This window comes from Loa loa, assembly GCF_000183805.2.
Source record: "Loa loa unplaced genomic scaffold supercont3.225, whole genome shotgun sequence".
Classification (NCBI taxonomy): Eukaryota; Metazoa; Nematoda; class Chromadorea; order Rhabditida; family Onchocercidae; genus Loa; species Loa loa.
Genome location: NW_018108405.1, coordinates 1 through 17,509, shown reverse-complemented (window position 1 = coordinate 17,509; position 17,509 = coordinate 1). Strand labels below are relative to the sequence as shown.

General features: G+C 27.7%; 3 protein-coding genes across 3 annotated transcripts; 2 read left to right on the top strand and 1 right to left on the bottom strand.

The window, feature by feature from the left end:
* Positions 1–8,261: 8,261 nt before the first annotated feature.
* On the top strand, positions 8,262–9,212 carry LOAG_18204 (hypothetical protein; the record flags this gene model as incomplete). The annotated part of the gene is made up of 3 exons (XM_020450869.1): positions 8,262–8,435; positions 8,676–8,891; positions 9,027–9,212. Coding segments are annotated over 3 exons (576 nt in total), but the record flags the coding sequence as incomplete, so codon positions are not given.
* Positions 9,213–12,129: 2,917 nt separating this feature from the next.
* Positions 12,130–14,378, top strand: LOAG_06456 (hypothetical protein; the record flags this gene model as incomplete). The annotated part of the gene is made up of 8 exons (XM_003141992.1): positions 12,130–12,334; positions 12,409–12,482; positions 12,682–12,846; positions 12,986–13,118; positions 13,237–13,336; positions 13,542–13,758; positions 13,856–13,943; positions 14,218–14,378. Coding segments are annotated over 8 exons (1,143 nt in total), but the record flags the coding sequence as incomplete, so codon positions are not given.
* An 895-nt stretch (positions 14,379–15,273) lies between these two features.
* LOAG_06455 (hypothetical protein) lies at positions 15,274–16,007 on the bottom strand (the record flags this gene model as incomplete). Its single annotated transcript, XM_003141991.1, has 3 exons — positions 15,274–15,366; positions 15,401–15,515; positions 15,892–16,007. Coding segments are annotated over 3 exons (324 nt in total), but the record flags the coding sequence as incomplete, so codon positions are not given.
* Positions 16,008–17,509: the final 1,502 nt, after the last annotated feature.

The following is a 17,509-nucleotide window of genomic DNA, read 5'->3' as shown; positions in this document are numbered from 1 at the left end:
TGTATATATATATATATATATATATGTGTTGTGTATGTGTGTGTGTGTGTGTGTGTGTGTGTGTGTGTGTGTGTGTGTGTGTGTGTGTCGGGGTATTTGCGGTTAACAAAAATAAAAAAATTGATGAAACTTAAAGTAAGAAATTAAAATTGAGGAGTTTAAATCGGTATACAATTATGATAACCATTTTTAGATTTATAAGTCAGTGGAAAAATGGAACAAAATCATCAATTATTGATTTAAATATTTGATTAATTTCATATATTGAGAAAAAAAATCACAAATAACGCTGATAACAGCTGCAAATAATTCTTAGAGCCTAGTTTAAGCCCAAAGTAATGAGATCCAAGCTTTTCTGGACTAGAAATATTCGTGTATAAGCAGGAGAAACATTCCATCAACCATTGCTAATTAATTTCAATTAATCAGCTTGTTAGCAAATGATGATTAATTGACCGGTTGAAATCATTTGTGTGTTCACATAGTCAATGAATGAGTAAGGAGAGAGAGAGAGAGAGAGGGAGAGAGAAAGAAAGAATGAAAGAAATATCAATAAAGAAAGAGTGAAGAGAGAGCTAAAAACAGCCGCAAAAAGATTAAATTCATTTTCATTTTATGATAAAATATATTCAATAAAGTGAAAAAGAAAAAAGTTACTACAAAAAGCTAAAAGAAAATGCCAAAGACAAATAAGTAGGCTTAAGGTTAACTTGGCTGGGCTAGTACTTTATAATGCCAAATGAAGAGAAAAAAAAAGAAAGAAACTAATTAACTATTCGTCCCATTTAGCAAAAATATTTTTTGAATTTAAGAAGGTATAATTATAGTGAAACGTAAAAAGAAGACGGATAAGAGACTAGGTCGATTACTTCTCTCCTCCTATATTTTAATCATTTTTTTTCTTTTTTTCTACTCTATAATAGAAAGAAAGCGGATAAGAGACTAGGCCGATTACTTCTCTTCTCCTATATTTTAATCACTTGTTTTTTTCCAGCCTATACTATTCAAAAAATTCGAAAATCAAAAAGCAAATTATTTTGCCAAACATTTTAAATATCTCATTTATCTCATCAACTTATTCACAATCTAATACTCAAATTTTCTTCTTTTAGAATTTAAAATTAAATTTTTAAAAATTGACAAAATTTCTTGTCCATTCTGTGAGTGCATTTTTGGAAATTCCATTTTTCAAAATAAATTTAATAAATTAAAAATGAAATGTAAATTGGAACATTCATTTAATAGGGAATCATCTGAACTTCTTTCTTTCTTGCATTTAAGAATATCAGCCTGAACAATTAATTTGGATTAATAGATAAACTAAAATTTATTGTTCTGATTTAATATTAATTAAATTTTCATTGATTAGTGTAATAAATTCCAACAGTTGATCGATATTTTGTTTTATCATTTGTCATTCAATTTTTTTTAACATAGATATTTATTTCATTAAATTAAAATTATTCTATTAATATTTATTTCATTAAATTCTAAGGACACTCTCTCTCCTTCTCTCTCTCTCTTTCTCCCTCCCTCTTTCCCTTCAATTCTAATTGATTAATCATTTTTGGTTTTAATTTGTCGGCAATTTTAATCATTGTAATAAATTATATTATTTTATCACTCGTTCTTAACACACACATTTATTTGGTCGAATTTCTGAAGCTTCCCTCTTTCTTTCTCTGCTTTTCTCTCCCTCTCTCTCTCTCCCTCCCTTTCATTATAATTGACGAACTTTACTTTTTTTTTTTTTGATTCGATAAATATTCGATGAGAAATAGTAGGATTATATGCCTTCTATGTAAAATATTATCAGTTTTATTTTATACTTTCAACAATTATTTGATTTCTTCTTTTTTCCTATTTTTTGAATTTTCCAATCAGATTTTTCTCCTTTTTGTAAATCTTTGAAACAGACAAAAATTAAAAAAACTTTCATTGTCATTCGAGGAATTCTCAACAAAAAAGTATCTTTCTCTTACCTTATCTTCAATTTTCATTTTCTATAAAATATTCACATTTTCTATTGAGTACTTATTGGTCACCATTTGTTTGTATCATCTTGCCACTTTCAATCTTCCACAATACCCAACTATCCGCCTTTTTTTTTTTTTGATTAGAAATGAGATATTGCGACGATTGCGCTACCCGTCATTTCTTTCAATTTCTCTGCTTGATAAATCGTAAAGTTATTTGCCGCATAATAGTTTTGAGGGAATTTTAAATATATGAAAAAGAAAAAAAGAATCAAATCATTATTAGTTTTTCCAAAACATCGTAAAAATATAAAATTGCGATGCAAAAAGCTCAGAAGTTATCTAATTTTTCTCAAAACTCAAATCAAAATTGAAATTCTTAAGACGGGAAAGATATTTCCATTTTCTAAACTTCAAAAAATTTCAATAACTTTCAGTAAAATCTTTCTTTTATGAACAAATGAAAAGTACAAAGCTATTTATTTCTTTATACTTTTCTTCATGTTTTTTAGATTGAAAATTTTGAATTTTGTTTTTAAATAAAAAAGTGAGCAAAAAAAAAGAAAAGATCGAATATATGCAAATAAAAGTATTTCCTAAGTAAAAGCTTTTCAATTAATTTCGAGTTTTTCAATTAATTTTAAGTGCTAACTTTTCTAAAAAAAAGTGTTTTTAAATATGTTGATGGAAGTGAGAAAAATTATGCTCAAGGAAAAGTTGTAATTAAATGAGAGATGCAAAAAGAAAAAAGAAAGAACAAGACAAAATATTTATTGAAATAATTGATAAAGTAATATGTCAATTAATGAAATCAAATGTTCATTCCTTCATTTGATATTAATTATATTATTTACGACAAATATTTGACAAAGATTATGGATAAAAATGTAATCATTGTTGATTTTATCAGTAACCAAATGGGAATTCACTAACAATTCCATAATTTTTAGCAGGATTTTAGTTTAAAATGAAAAAGTTAGCCTATTTAGTTGAAAATAAAAGAGTTGATTTTTTAATTTCTAGCGAAAAAAAGATTGATTTTTAATTTACAATCCTCAAATTTAATTTAAGTCACTTTTTGTATTTGATGACATCATTAAAACTTCAACGAGTAGGCGTAAATTACTTTGTATTCATCAGAGCTGAACGGAAATGACGAATGTTCTCATTTGCATTCCGATAAATGTTAATTTTTAAAATGTTCCAGACCTTTAGCTATGATAAAATTAATTTATTATTTTGAAATATAAAACTTTGCATTAAAATTTCCTAAAATTATATAGCGATGGTAAAGATAACAATGAGAATGATAGGGTGATAGAAATAGACAATTGACAAACAATAATCATGACAGTTGTACCTACGGTAATAATAATAAAAGATAGCTAAAAATGAAAAACGATCTGTTTGCAAACATTTGTCCGTCCGTCCATCATTTGGCGAAAACAATCACTCTTCAAATTGATTTAGTAAAATTATTAATGATCACTGATAATCCTTATCTGGTATAGTATTTTAAGTACAAAAATTTATCCGTCTAATTACACTAATTCAAATATGCGAAGAAAAAAATCACAAATTATAGCAAAAATATTAGCAAACAAAAATGTTGACAATTTGTTTATTTGTTTTTTTTATTGTAATAAAAATAGAATGAGAAAAAAAAAATAATCGATCCAAAAAAAATCAATAACTCATATCTTTTTACATTACAGGAAGAAAAAATACGTCAATAGAAAAATGTCATTTGCAAATGCTTTAGCTAATGATAAATGACCTACTATTTTTGTTCCTACATTTTTTTTTCCTTTATTTAAAATGAATTGAGTGAAGTTTTCGCCATTACAAATTATCCCATTTCAATCATTCTATAATTCGTTAAATGATCCTTACCAGTCAAATGAAGAAAAGGAAGAAAAAGGAAGAGGAATTTCTAGAAAATGACGAGATAAGTGAACAAGTTTAACGGATAAAAAAAAGTGGAATCCGTTTAAATGAAAATAAAAATTTAAGAACTGTTTAGGGTTGTTGAGATTACAATTATGTTCTTCAGTCCAGTATTTCTTCGTTAATTTCCAAAATTGAATTTAAATTTGAACCATAAATCTCATGTACAACAACTTCAATTTCAATGGTTCTAATGAACTTAAAAAAAAAAAGAAAAAAAGAAAAACATTGGAAAGGATATCAACATTAGAAGCGTGATGAAAATATGAGTACCATAGGTGACAAGAAATTATTGTCACTCTTTATAAACAAATAACTTCAGCGTTATACTTTATAAACAAATAATTTCACGTCAACATTCATGAACAAATAATTTGATGTCAACCTTTATAAGCAAATAATTTCATGTTAACCTTCGTGAACAAATAGTTTTACGTTTTCCTCCTAAATAAATAATTTTACATTAACCTTCATAAACAGATAATTTAATCTTAAAAAAGAGATATTTAATCCAGTTCAGAGGGTCCATGCAACGTGATCGAAACAGCTCTAATCGTTAACAGCTCTAATCAGCTCTCCCTTTCTTCTTATTAATTTCTTGCGAGGAAAAAAATTTTGAAAGAGAAGAGCAATAAGTGATAAACTCTCCATATCATATTTTATCATCTATTATTTTACAAATAAAAAAATTTATTTCCATCTCGGCAAAAAAATTTAAGAGTGAAATTTTCATTTCATCCATCAATTCTCGAAAGGAAATTTTAAAAAAATAAAAACAAAAAAATCATCAGCTCAAAACAGAAATTTCAAATCTAACCGAATCTATCTGATTGAAATGATAAATAAAATACTTTTGGAGCAAATAAAATTTTGTAATTTCAAATTAGTGTAATTCTTTAAAATGATTAGCTCACATCATTTTAATTTCTATGGTCGGCTAGAAATTCTATAGATCAAGTAATCTATTAATTTGAATAAAAGGAAGAAGAAAGAAGACAAGAAACAAAAAAAAAGGAAAAACTAATCGAGACTTCAGTGCAAACGTACGAAACACACGTATCAATATGTGACATAAAATTTTGCACAGCAAATAATACATTTTTCTTACCGTTACACTACCATTATGCGACGCTACTCATAATTACTAATAGAACTAATTATAGTTTTGCTTTTACTTTACATGGTCGAAAATTGGGATTATGCGTTTTGCATGGAAAATTGAATAGTCTGACGTAACGTGAAAGATTGAATGTTGCATAGAAGGTTGCATAATTGAAGTTACGTGGAAGATTAAATAATGTGACTTTACGTGAAAGAATGAATAATTTAACGTTAGAGGATGATTGATAAATATTCGATTTATCAGTAAATATATGAAATGGCTTTTTTTTAAATTTATTTTTATTACAATTAAATTTTTCCAATCATTCATCGTCGAATAAAACCAAACCAAAACAGATAATGGAAATGAAATGAAACTTGCGAGGTAAAGTATAACGATGGAACGAATGAAGCGAAATTGGAAAGAAATAAAAATTAAATTGGAAGTAACAGTAATTGAATGGTCAATTAATTACTAATTAGAAAAGGATGTATTAGAAGCATTGTTATCTTGCAAATTAAACTTTGGGAAAGATTGAAGTCAATAATTTGAAGGTTAGTTTCAACTCATCCCATTTACTTTCATTTTGATAATTTAAACTTGCATTTCATCCATTCAGTCCATTCTTCCAGTCTATTAATTGTTAATTGTTATTTGTTAATTATACTAATGTTTATTTATTAAATTTCAATAATGATACAGGGAAGATCTGATCCGCTATAAAACAAAAAGGAAGAATGTAAGTGGAAGCGAAGTAAAGCAAAACATAATAAAGATGAGAGAGGAAGCCTAGAATGAGCCTAGGCCATGCTGAAAGCGAAATAAGGACGAATTGAAAATTTAGGATTGAGAAGAAAAAATTTTTCCGATAATGACTTAATGTGAAGGGAAATGGAAACGGAAGAGGTAGAGGGGAGGAGCGGAAATGTTAAGTGTGTATGTGATCATCCAAAAGGAAAGTACTCTTTACTCGTAAAACTATTCCAATTTATTTTCCTTATTTCAAATTAAAAGCATTCGAATTCGAAATTTTTTCATTTTAAATTATTATTGAAGTACAAAATTCAGGTCGTTTTCTTTCAAAACTTACTCATCTTTTAACTTCAGGTTGATTACAATTTAATTAAGCCAGAAAAGCACCAACTTTTGCCTTAGCAGTTATATAAATCTATTTAACAAATAGGATGAGCAAAATAATGGTGAATATATTATGCAAAGTAAACTAATTAAACTTGATAGTTCTAAATTTTTGAACCTTTCAACATCTGCTGGATAATTATCAAAGATATAAAAGAATAATTTTGTAATGACTTTTTTGCTAGTTAATCAAAGATATCTGTGTTTAACTTTGTTGAATATGCAAAATATGAGCATGAACATGGTGCAAATTCTTGGAGAAAAAAAAAACATACAACAGGACTGCTACTCTCTGAATTTCATCACTTCTGATAACAGCCTGCAATTGTGATTGCATGCACGTGCGCTCAAATCGCAAGAAAAGACAAAAGCAAGCACTGGCGGTGATATCAATTGAGTTTTCGGAAGGTTATGCAAAATTCTATCGTCCAATCTGTATCATCGAGATAGTTATCTGTCCTATAATTTTAACAAATCGAAGAGATAGTTGTAGTTGATTAAGTAATTAAGGATTATCAGTAGTGCAAAAGTTTATTAAAACGGATAATTAAATTTTCATTGTCATGATAAGAAATCTTCCTTATTTGCATTATGTGCAATTCGCAACGCCATTTCTATGTTAAAATTGTCGAATGTTATAATATTTGGTAAGATATTAGTTTGAAATTAAAAATTTTACAAATCAATTTCGAAATTTCATCAATTACAAAGTCTACATTATCTTCTTCATTCTTCTACATTACAAAGAAACATTTCCATTGTAATCGATGGTTTAAATTTTATTTGAGAAAATGAAATGAAAAAGAAATCATCAAGGTTTCATACCTTCGAAAATATTTTCATGATAAATCATATCACACATTACAAATACTTTCATTTCTTCCACTATGAACTATCTAGTATATCACAATGCCTTTACAAATTATTTTTGTGACAATTTGATAATATGGTTTATTTTGGTTTGTTCAAATTAAAATGCAAATTTTCCATCTAAAAAATTTTTTTTGTAATTAAATTATCATCCAAATTGTCTCATACTATTTAATGCTAACAATGAAATTTATTTATTGTAAACATTCTAAGCATTTATAAGAGTTAATCGAATCATTGTTTCATTGAAGATAGCAATTGAACGGTTTACTTAGAATGTGGCTGTTATTATTTTGCTTAGCTGTTCTTCCGATTTCTCTTCCGAAAGAACATCCGATTTCTCTTCCGATAAAAACTGTTAGCTTTCGCGAATGATCAATGCTTTTGTTCAGGAATTTTTTTCTAAATAAATTAAATTTTTTTTCTATCAAATGTTTGTTTGTTTTCATTAAAAATCAAATTATGAATGAAAAGAAATGGTTTTTTATTCAAAATTATGAGAATTTTGCGAAATGATATAAAATTAAAATATGAGGAAGGAATTGTTGAAGCAAAGATCAGTTTGGATTTAAAAGTAGTTCGATAAAGTATAATTTTTGTAAGAAGTTTCAGAAAAAAAATAAAACTTTTCGATTAGATCTCTTAGCATTCTAAATGAGAGCTCTAATTACAGGATATTCCGCTAGTTATCAGATGCGTTAAGTAAAAACAAAATTGCAATCATATTTTTTTAAGATACAGAAGTTGAAATTAGAAATTTATACATTATTTAAGTGAAATTATGCTGTTGTGAAATGCGTCAGAGATTAATTTCTTTTATAATTTTACTTCTTCTATTATGATCATAACAATTGCTCTTGTCATTGTATAAAGAATCAATTTAATTCCTTGTTAAAATTTTTACAACAAACGATTTGATAATTAATTAATTTAATATAATGATAGTAGCATGTGATAAAATTTTATGAAAAGAAAACTTATTTCAATTTTTCATCAAATATTTTACCTTTTTTATTTGCTTTTCTTGCTAAAAAAAAAAGTATTCGATACTTTTTCAGACTACAAAACAATCTGAACGGCGAGAAGTTGAATGTCAGTCACCAAATATGACATCAAATTACACCAAGTAATGTTCACTTTTTGGAATCTCATTTTTACTAATATTTAATTCTTCAATTAAATAATCAATTCATTGTCATATCCTGTTAATATTTAGAAAATTTCCTGTGATGTGCATTTATGGTATAAAATTTACGGGAGGATTTGACGATATTCTATATTTCAATGATCCGAATGAAAATGATATTACTGCTATGCATCTTGATAATGCTGGAAGTAGTTTATGCTCACATTTATGGTTTGTACCAAACCTTAAAGATCCATATCAGGAGGTAGTCATTTCGGTAAGTCTTTTCATTCCTTCCTTTATTAGTAGCTATAGTAAGTATATATAGATAATTAAAATATACGTTAAATAAAGATTACTATTGAATATTGAGGTATAGTTTTATTTATTATTTTTTGAATTGTTAATTATCATTTTTTCTAATTTCCAACCGAATCCAATCAATTGATAGATTATCATATAGCCATAATTATTATATTCCATTGAAATACAATAATTGCAAATATCCAAATTATAGATTGGCAATAATATTTTCATGGATTTGTTTATAATTTGTTGTGAAAATTGTCAACAATTAACTGAACAAAATTGGCGTATTCATCTAAAGTCACAATTTCTCATTCATCGTTATGCGATCGTTCAATCGATGGCTGAAAAGAATGATTATTTAATGGCGGAACGCGTGAGAGATATTAATCAACCAAAGACTTGTATAACAGAAGATTACCGACAAGTAAATCATTTGGAAATGGATTTTAAAAATAACAACTCTAAGCGAATAGGATATCAATGATGAGATTAATGGTCAGATATCCACTTGTTTCAATTATTTTAAAAGTTAGAGCTTTAAAGCTATCTATTTATGCAGATACCAGTAACTGGAAATAATGGTGTATGTTTTACTTATGGCAAGCAAAAATTTATCAATCCAGTTGCCGGTCAAAGATATATGTCAAAGCTTGAAAATATACTAAGAATGGGACAATACAATGCAACTGTCGCTAAATATTCTTTAGGAAAATATTGCTCAATGAGTTATGCTCTTTTAACTCAAGTTAGTCGAACTGTAATTTCGATTTTTTGAATTAAAATTCAAAATATTTCGCACAACAACGGTTTATTATTATTGAGCAAAAATTATTGAGCTTGAAATAATTGGCAAGAAAAAAAAAGGAAATAGATCAGATATTTTTGATAACTATTTGGTGTTCGCTAAATAAAGACATTTAATAATATGAAATTAAATTTTGTATTTTTTAGTTCTCGGAAATCAAATTTTACAATTTCATATTTCTTTTAAACTTTCGAGATTGAAATTTTACAATTTCAAACATTCAAAAATTAGATTTTACAATTTCATGTTTTATTTTAAATTTTCAAGTATATGAGGAAGAAAAAGAAAACAAATTTTGTTTAAACGAACTTATCCATTTTCTATCTAATCAAATAAGTCAACTTTAATTTTTTTATGTTTTGAGCAAAAAAGAAAAAAAATTTGTAAAAAAAGGAAGATTTTCGTTCTTTTCGAAGATTTATCGTTACATCTGTCAGGTTGAAATTCAAATTTTCAGACTTCAGGAACTTGTACATTCGGTTTATTCCGGACCAGTTTCAAATATTTCTGCTGTTGTTACAATCAGGAAATGGCGAAATGTCAAAGTATGTTCAATCATTTTCTTTTCTTTATTAGCACATTTGTTATTTTACCAATCACATTTTTTTAACTCATCCTTTGTTGCTAATAATAAAATCATTTGTGTCACTTAATCGCTGAATATTTTAAAACTATCAAACAAACTGATAAGTGCTGATAATCTAACTATTCATAATTATATATCATAGATTTGCAAATTCTTTCTGCTTGAATGATTATTTTACGTGGAAATTCAACATGATTTATATGAAAATAGCCTTCTAATACTACCGTAGAATATTCATTTTCATTTCAAATATTTCTCACTGAAAACCAAAAGGGAAAAAGTAAACATTAATTAGTGATTATAAAACTAATCGCATAAGTTTAATTTTTTTTTCCTACTATTATTTTTATTTGCATATCGCATTATTAATGCTAATTTTATTTATAGTAAAGTCGGCGAGTTTATTTCGAAAAAATGCCACGACGAATTATAAGATATTTTGTGCTTTAAATGAAATGAAAATTGCAGAAAACGCGTAAATTTTATTGGATTTTATTTTCGATTTAAAAATTCACATGAAAAAGTTGTCTAAGATAGCTTTAACATAATGAAGAAAATAGTTTGTTGCTGTTAATACTATTTATGAGAGTATTTGCTGAAATGAGACATAGAGAAATAAAGAATGAGAACGATAGGTAATTGAGTGATTGAATTAATGAATTGGAATTATTTGTGAATTTTTCTTTTTCTTTTTTAATCGTAAAAATCACCAATTTAACAAATTTAGCTTATCAGATTTCAAAATTAGCCTGTCACCACAAATAATATGTAAGTATTACTTTAGCTTGTCAACTTCAATTTATCTTATCAACTTTAATAATATGTAAATATTACTCATTAAATTGAATATACTCATACAGTATTATGTTATATTGCGCAACAATTATTTCCATGTTATAATTGGCAAACGAAAACAAAAAATAAGTAAATAAATAAGAAAAGGTATGAATCAATGGTATGTACGGCATGTAGCAAATACGGTATATAAAAAATATATGAACTACAGAGCTAAACAGGAGGAGAGCAATGTAATTTTTACGATATCCATACGAAAAATGATCACGAGGATGGAAGAACTGAATGAATATGAGGTAACTGATTATATTTTATCGTATAGCTTTTTTGTAACATTACATGGGATCATTTTATAAATACATTATCGATAAGTTTGAACCGCATAATTTCTAGTGCAAGTTTAATTTTAACTTTTCTAGTACTAAATAACATTATGGAAAAGTTTTTGAAAACTTTCACAAAGAAATACACTTTGAAAGTGTTATTGAAGTTTACGTAAATAGTAAGGACGTGAGGTAAATGAGGATTTTCATAATTAATTCGACCAATCAACTTCGCTACATTTATCATTTGCAGTATTGTTATATGCGCTTGACGCGGAAGAATTTGATTAAATTTGATGTTCAAGAAGATTTATGTCAACAATCGGGCCTTTTAGATATCCGTCATAGGCCAATAATCAGAACATTTTGTTCCTCAGCAAAAAGTGAACCATCAACTTGCAATTTTCAAATTTTAAATTCAAAATTTTAAAAGTGCAAAAGATAAAGTAGGCGAATTTGCAAATATTAATAACCCATTAAAGATTTAAATCATCACTAATTTCTCCCAATAATCTACACTTTGATTACATTAAAATTATTATTGATGAAGAGATATATGGATTTGCGCTACCTTTTCAGTGATAGCCTGATAGAGTGCGCAAATGTTGCAGATGTAAACAGATAAGCTGATAGTTTGTAATTCAAAAAAGGATGATAATGAAAGATTATCAGATTAGCTGAATATTCCTTGCTTGATTTTTGCTAATTTTACTCATTAACAAAGCTATCTTTACAATCAAAGTTATAGCAATGATTGGTAGAGACATACGATGTCATAATACAATGATAATTCGAAATTTTACAATTCATTAGGAAAATATAATTTAACAGAAATAAGTTACAAATATCATTTTGCAGATTATTATGACTTTTGTCCTTTCAATATTTCTCAGGCCACCAAAAAGGGTGATATAGTATGTTGTTGTGATCATCAACACTTCTGCAATTATAATGCAAGTTTTTCCTTTTTCCATTCTGAACGGACTTACATTTTTTCATTTTTTTTTTTTTTTGAATAGAAATTGCCACAATAGAAAGATAGTGGGATGAACCTAGTCAAAGTTATCTTAACCAAAGTAATGCGCGTAATTAATATCACTTAGCTAATGAAAGATTCATAATTTTTTTGTCCAATCTTTGATGCAACTTTTAGCCTGATATACACATCAAATTAGCCAATGAAAGTAGTACTCGTCCAAAATGCTTTTATAACGATAGATATCAATATCTATTCAATCAGTATTTTATCAGGACAATCAATTATGATGTGTGCTTATTGCATTATATTGATAGCAGTACAATAAGTGATGTCAGTCAAAATAGCTTCAAAAATGGATCTATTTTTTATTCATATCCAGGTATATCAATATATTATTGTATATTAATTGTTGCAAATAATATGAAAAAAAATGATAATTGAAAATTTATTTAGGAGATGGATTTTATCCGATCGATTTTTCATATACCTTCCTGAAAAATGATACTTGCAGTTATGTGGAAGTGGAAGTAAGAATTGTTGAAAGCATTATTTGGTATTATTGTTTCATATAGCTAGCTGTATAATGTAAATGAATTTATGATTGATTGGTGAATGAAAAAGACTTTATCAGCCTATTTTTAATGAGTAATTGAAATTCGCTAGTAAGACAATCAATAAAATGAAACCTAAGAATTCATGGATGAAGAAAGATTAAAATTTTTGCAGATTGATGAATCTACCATAACAAGATCAGTTGATTGCTTTCAAAGGCTTTTCCATACAAATAAAATGCCAATAAAGATATTCGCATGCAGTTGTAATCTCCAAAACAATGGCAATCACTGTGATCGAAAGTTGGCAACAGAAATTGCGGATCGCGCAAAACGATTTGTTCGTTTCATTTAATTCATTTAAATTAATCGTTTGCAATTATTTTAATTAGCAAGCTTTCTTACAATAGCTAGTTTAGTCGTATTAGTAAAAAGGACATTATAAGTGAATAAGTAATTGTCAACAAATGAACTTATAGCCAATCAAATTATTAACAAAGTGCTCGAAATTTGAAGCAATTGGGCTGGAGATGAAAAAAAGTAAATTGGTATATGCACGTCACACTTCTTATTGCTTCGTGCTTATACACCCAGTATTTGACGAGGATTCAAGTTAGTCAATATATGCTCATGATGACTGAACTATTTCATTATCAATTAAATTTATAAATAAAAAAAGAAAGACAATTTCAACATGGAAAAATATAAAATAATAATTAGTATCATTTAGATATCACACGATTCAATATCACAGGTGATGCTGTAACACGACAAATGGTGGATGAAAGCGAAATGCATCTCAATCATATCGCATTTTCAATGCTCAATTTGTTTGTTATTAATCTTCCATTATTTTTAGAATTCCTACAACTCACTGCGATCTGCCATTTGTTCAATTGAATAGATGGCGAATCGTTTATATTAAAAGTTTACATCAAATGATATTGAATTACTGGCGAAACTCAAATTTTGTCTCTTCCAAATAGTTAAAACATTGAAATTTTTATATGTTTGGAAAAGTGAATTATTTCATAGTGCCATTGAAATTATAATTCTTCTTAATAATTACATAATTTGCATGACCGGTACGGATACAAAATTCTGCAAAACATTCTGGTGGTATAATCTCGAATCCACTGCCGGTATTTGTTTTTGTCGTTCCTACGATTTTGATGCACTACCGTGCAATCAAGGTCCAAAAATGATCGCGATGACAATAAAAACGTTTATGGAGAATGAAGGATATTATGAAGTAGGCTTTTTACTTCTCGAATTATGCTTATCTTCATTGTTTCACATGAAACATTTATGGTAATGAAATGATACATTTGCAAAATTTATTTTTACAGAAACCTTATCTGACTCGTCACGTGTTTGATTTACGTGGCTCATTACTGTGTCAATGGTCTTCTTTTTATGCAGCTATACTTGTTGATCGTAAGTTTAATTATCAATTTTGCTCATATATATATACATATGAAAAAAGTTGATGTAAATAAATTATGAAGAAAAACGAAGGATATATTGATTTGAAATTATGAGTAACAGAGATGGTATTGTTTAATTAAAAGTTTAGATTTGAGAGTGTAAAAATTCTATTGATTGTCGTAAATTGTTATGATCATTAAACTATATTCTCGTGATTTATGCTATATTTTCCTTTTATTGCATTCTTTCATTTATAACTGCTTTTTTTCTTTTTTTTTTACAGCTAAAACAGGCAATTTTTATGGACATCCGAAATGTGTTCCGAACGAGTTTGATTTATTAAAAAGCGAAAGAAATCATAGACCGAAATCATTTGGTAAATGTATCATAATCATTGTATCATTGAAATCATTCAAATATTACGATGAAATCAAGTCCTGTTAATTCATTTATCTTAAGAGTAAATAGTAAAGTAGCTTTTCATTTTGGTTTAATAACTATCTTCATTTTTTATAGTTTTAAATCATTTCGTTACATTTCCATTTCATTGTAATTAGCTATAACATGCACCCCGATCCTTAGCACTTTTCTGTTCCCGTTGAAATTTTTATTTAAGAAAAAAATGAGTGTTAAAGAAAGATGACAATGATTAATTAAATATTACAAAAGTAATAAAAAGAAAGAGATTAACTGTAATCTTATCTGCTTATATTTATTGTGTCTTCTTTTTTCCTTTTCTCTTAGTAATTTTAAAAAGTGCTATTTTTTTCAGATAACTCAATTTTCTGCGATTCAGTATCAGTGGCTGCAGAAATTGGATGCTTTGTTTTAAATTGGAATAACAAGGATTTAGATGGTCCCGAAGGAAGCAAGGTGATATGTTGTTGCAAAAATAAGGAATCTTGCGCTCAAGCTTCATATCAAATTCAAACTTTGCTTTATCATTCAAAGATAACAACCACCTCTTAATTAGTATTATGTGTTATTTTATGCCAATTATTTCTTTTATCATAACTGTTATCATTTTTCTTTCTCTCCATTATTATTTTCTGCATAATTAAAATGTTATTACTGTATCATCAAATTACGTTATTATTTATATTTCATACATTCATCACGAAATACTTGTTAGTAATAATAATAATATTTATGAAAAATGATGTGACCTTTAAATCACTTCTACAGTTTATCATCACTCCCTTTCCTCATTTTGGCATGTTGTTTAACCTTGAGTTTACCTCGACTTCTATCTTATCTCTCAGACTGCATAATAGAAAGATTTATAACGATTTATTTCCTCCCTATGAGACATGTTTCTATCACATAATTGCTATCATTGTCACTTTGTTTTGGTGATAACGGCAAGGGAGAATGTTTGTTTCGAGCATACTTGGAATAGTACGATATCGATATCAAATAAATTATAGCATTCCTGAAATTTAGCTATCTCAGGTTGTTTAATTAACCAATGAACTTGTTATTGTTTCAGTGTTAACGCTGCAAAACCATTTCACTACAATATCACAATCGATTATCTCCACTTTTTCACATTTTGTAATTTCACGGCTTACTGAAAAATCCCTGCAAGTATTAAGCTTTGACAAGACTTTGACAATGATGTATCACAACAATTGTTCGTGAAACAGACAATCCATACAAACGATCTTGGAGAAACAAATTTAGAAAGTTGACATTTGACAATTATTTCACCAACAATTCATAATTATCTCTGTAATAGGCTAGCCTAGAAGAAATGGCTTAGGATTCGAGAGATTTTATCAGAATTAGTTTTGTTTAGCAATATTTTGCGCTAGTTACCTTACCTACTCTTTCCTTCTTCCTTTCATCATTCATTACGCTTTATTCACTTATTTTCATCTTCTATAACGAATTCATCTTTTTCACTTGATATGCTTCCGAATCAAATCATCATCCCCAATAAATTACAATAAAAAACGATTCATCCATAGTCTTCATTCCGTTTTCAACGTCACATAAAGCATAACCTTTCAGAGTCTGCTTGCAGAGCGGTGTTGCCATTTCATACCCTCCTTGTGATGCATACCGTACTACCTGCAAAATTCTCAATAAATTAATAGTTCTAAAATCAGTTCGATCTGTGCAAATTCCTTGAATTAATTCAAAAAATTCCTACCAGGTTATGCAAAGTTCGAAGATGAGCTGAAATTTCGTAGCCAGGTTAGATACATTAAATGAATTGGTATGTCTCATAACTTAACTCATTATTCTACCAATTATATTCTACAGTTTATCAACTGGAGCAATACAATCTAACTGTAAAATTCAGATTAAGACGTAGTATGTTGACATATCAGTCTATATTCATTGCATTTTTAACAATGAAACAATTGCACACTGGAAAATAACCCAATATGCATAAATGATATGAAGGAAAAAAATAGTGTGAACATTGATAATCAGATCAATTGACCTATAGATCAACAATATGTGGTACTACCTATTCCTCTTCTTCTGGACTAAAAATCTAAATCCTGAGGAGTATTGTCACTTCGACTGTCAGTCTAATCTATGCTCTTGTAATTCTTCCAAAATTTTCACGATAATTTCGATTGCATTTTCAATATCGAATAAAAACCCAAGGATTTCGTAAATTTTTGATAATAACCAGTAAGGGATACTTCAAGAACGGCACCTTACTTAATTAATAGCTCAATACTGCACAGTTTTTGAAATTTGAAAATCGTTTGCTATATTGAATTTTTATTTTATTATTAGCAAAATTATTATTTATTACCTCGATTACTTCGACATATTTACTCAAAGGAATGATTGCTTCAAAATGATTACCACCTCAATAGACTTTATGTTGAAGATGCGGTATTTATTTAGGAAAGAATCAAGATTGTTACTAACAAAATGGTCTGTAGGAAATTTAGAACAGAAAAAGGTTGTTTGAGTTGATAGATTTTCCTTATATAATAGCCAAAATAACCCGATAGTTATCACATTTCTTCATTGAATTCATAGATTCCAAGTGCTTTTTCCCTCTTTCAATTGTGCAACTTGTTGCAATTTAATTATTGTTGTCGCGAATTTCGAATATCGCGAAGGTCCAAATGAAATAAAGTCATCAAATAAACCAATGTACAAATCAATCACACAAACTGTAACAATGTCATGAGTCATTTAACCAATCCTACATTCCTCAAATTCATTGTTTCATGCGTTTTTCTTTGTTATCTTTATCTGAGTGAACATCCTTTCCTTTTTTATGGCAACAAAGCACACTCATAAGCTAAATTTCTTTGTCTGAGAACCAATCTTAATTGCAATGCTTAATGTTGCAAACAGAGCCTTTTGTTGTAATCGGATTTTAATAGTTTTCTTTATCCAAAGGAATATCTAACGTAATGTTTGTTATAAACCACTCCCACCAAATATGCTGTTAATTAAAATTGTATATATAGTCAAGGCTATAACTAGATCATTGCCTTTCAAACACCTAACCAAGAACTGCATGCGTACATTGTATCCTCTACTCTCTTCAATAAATATTTTTGCTATTATTCTCTGCATTATTACAACCTACTATC